The sequence below is a fragment of the Triticum aestivum genome, chromosome 2D (assembly GCF_018294505.1).
Source record: "Triticum aestivum cultivar Chinese Spring chromosome 2D, IWGSC CS RefSeq v2.1, whole genome shotgun sequence".
Classification (NCBI taxonomy): Eukaryota; Viridiplantae; Streptophyta; class Magnoliopsida; order Poales; family Poaceae; genus Triticum; species Triticum aestivum.
The window spans coordinates 121,151,710-121,154,260 of NC_057799.1; the positions used below are offsets into that span (position 1 = coordinate 121,151,710).

The 2,551-nt window shown below is 60.6% G+C and overlaps 1 protein-coding gene across 1 annotated transcript; it reads right to left on the minus strand.

Moving 5' to 3' along the window:
- Positions 1-821: 821 nt before the first annotated feature.
- On the minus strand, positions 822-1,511 carry LOC123049007 (dirigent protein 1-like). Its single transcript, XM_044472017.1, has one exon. The coding sequence runs from the start codon at positions 1,454-1,456 to the stop codon at positions 914-916; it is 543 nt and encodes a 180-aa protein (XP_044327952.1). The 5' UTR covers positions 1,457-1,511; the 3' UTR covers positions 822-913.
- Between the last annotated feature and the right edge of the window lie 1,040 nt (positions 1,512-2,551).

Consider the following 2,551-nt stretch of genomic DNA (forward strand, 5'->3'; position numbering starts at 1 on the left):
TTTCTTTATAGCTGCACTAACCACCACGGGCTACAACCTTGGACGCACAACGCACGCGCTCTCGTAACAAACTCAACCAGGAGGGATTTTATACTTGGCCGATGCATGCATGCACATCGCTGCCCACCTCCCCGATCTACGCATTATCCATCCGCTCAGCCCGGCCTCCATGACGCGCTCTACGCATACGACCCGGCTGGCTACGAACGGAACGCTGCGGCCGTTTTGCTACTACTGCCAGCCTAACTACGACGGCTACGAGCACTTACACATACGCCCGCTGCTGCGTCCCGCACGTCCCGCCTGTCCCGCGCGTCACCGACGCGCCCGACAAGCCCGACGAGCCCGACGGCACCAATGTGTCCCGCCCGTCCCGCGCGCACCCGACGCGTCCGACGAGCCCGACCACACACGCCGTGGCTTATTCCAACAGCTTCTGCTGGCGTGGGCGGGAGGCAAGCGCAGCTGCTGCTGTCCGCCTGTGCTGCTTCTGGTAGTGCGGGAGGAGCGGCCGGCCGGGGGAGGGGATTGGGACGGGGAGAGCTGGAAGCTCGGTGGTGGTGCGGCGGCGTCCTGGTGGCGCTGGGTGGCGTGGTCGCCGGAGGAAGAGGCGGTCTCGGTGGGGTCATCCTCATCCGGCTGCTCCAGCTCGTGGATGGGCGCCAAGGTGGGGGTCGTCGGAGCTGGCGGTGGGCGGTGGTGGGTGGGGTGAGGTCGACGGATCTGGGGTGGGGAGGAGGCGAGTGGTAGCCGGGGGCCTGTCGGGGAGAGAGCGAGTGCGAGGGCACAAAGGGAAAGCGGAGAAATATTACAACGTGACGAAAAATGAACTGGTTATCTCCAGCGACAATTATTTCAAAACGGAGGGAGTACACGATAATGATCGATACAGGTTACGAGAAGGGGGAAATGATCAGGCATAATCCATCTTCACAAATAGGTCGACCTCATAGACGATGGAGTCCGGCGTGGGGTTGCCCGCGGCCGTCATGACGCAGTACCCACGCGCCATCCTGAACGCGCCGGTGCCGCCCACCACGGAGCGCTCGATGGCACCCGTGAAGCTCAGAACAGGCCCCAGCATTGCCAGCGTGCTCCCGCTGTGCTCCCCAGCCGTGAACACGAAGTTGATCGCCGACTGCATGCCCGGCGGGCTCACGAGCCCGGCTCCGGCGAAAATGCCCTGGTACCGGCCCACGAGCGACGAGCTCTTCGGGTCCGGCCCGTCGCGCAGCTCGTCATCGAGCACGCCGACCACCCCGAACGTCGCGTTGGCGCCCAGTGGTGATGGCACCGCCACGATCGCCGTGGCGTTGGGGCCGGCGAAGATCTCGTGCATGTACAGGTGGATGTGCTTGAGTCCCTGGTCGCCGGCGCCGGCGCGCGCCGGGAGGAAGGCTGGTGCTGACCAGGCCAACATGAGAGCGAGCAAGAGCAGCGGCGAGGAGGAAGTCATGGCGATCAGAAAGCGTTGCGGTATCGACTCGCAACCGCTGGAATACAATGCAACGCGGTCGATGGGTTGAACATGCTCTTGATAGGGCTCATAATACAGTATATATAGCAACCACTCCGTTGACCTGCGTGCATGGTCGATCGGCAGCGCTCAACCGACGTGCAATCCCCTATGTAGCTCTCGCAAGTCGCAGCTAGCTAGTTTTTTTTTAGCTTAGAGAATCAAATCCTTTATCTCTTTCATCGCCAGCTACATTTGTTTTTTTAGGGAAAATCGCCAGCTACATTTGTTTTTTTAGGGAAAATCGCCAGCTACATGATCAACTATTAGTAGCTACCAACTGCAACTGCCGACGCTCCCGCTAGTTGGGCTGCAAACTAATGTCAACCATATGGATGTGCAACACATAAACCCGGCAATACGGCACAACTTCTTGTGAGCTGAGCTGAGCTCCAGCCCGCTCCTCCCGCGCCCTCGCGCCGCTGGCCACTCCGGCCGCGGCGGCCATCCAGCCCCCGCCGTCGCCCACTGGGCGCCAGCGCCACTCCTCGGACGCCATGCATCCCGCTTCCCAGCCCAGCTCCGTGCGCTCCTCGTGCTCTGCAGCCAGCGACAGATCGGGATGGCGGGTGCGCGCCTCCATACCTGATCTCGTTCAGTCCTCCGGTCCGTCTCAAGTTCCGGATTGTCGGTGGTAGGTGCGACATATGTCAACGGGTGGCTTATCATTGTGGGAGCCAGTAAGACATCGCCGGTGCCTGTAAACGGGATAAGGCGAAGACATGCACGCCGGCGAATTTTACCCAGGTTCGGGGCTCTCCGTGGAGATAACACCCCTAGTCCTGCTCTGCGGGGTCTCCGCATGATCAGTAGATCAACACAAGTGGCTACAAGTGGCTCCTTGAGCAGTTTGGCTAGAGGAGGAAGAAGGGCAAGGCTAGCTCTCCTCTTTTCTCTATGTGGTGTCTAAAACTCTAAGAGATCAACCCTTTGCATGGGTGCCCCGGCGGGTTTATATAGGCCTAACCCCCAGGGGTACAATGGTAATTTGGCTGGACGCGGGTCCTAGCCGTCAGTGCCTGTATTCGCCGGCTT

Coding starts and splice junctions, on each gene's coding strand:
- LOC123049007 (XM_044472017.1), bottom strand. CDS start 1,456: ATGACTTCCTCCTCGCCGCTGCTCTTGCTCGCTCTCATGTTGGCCTGG.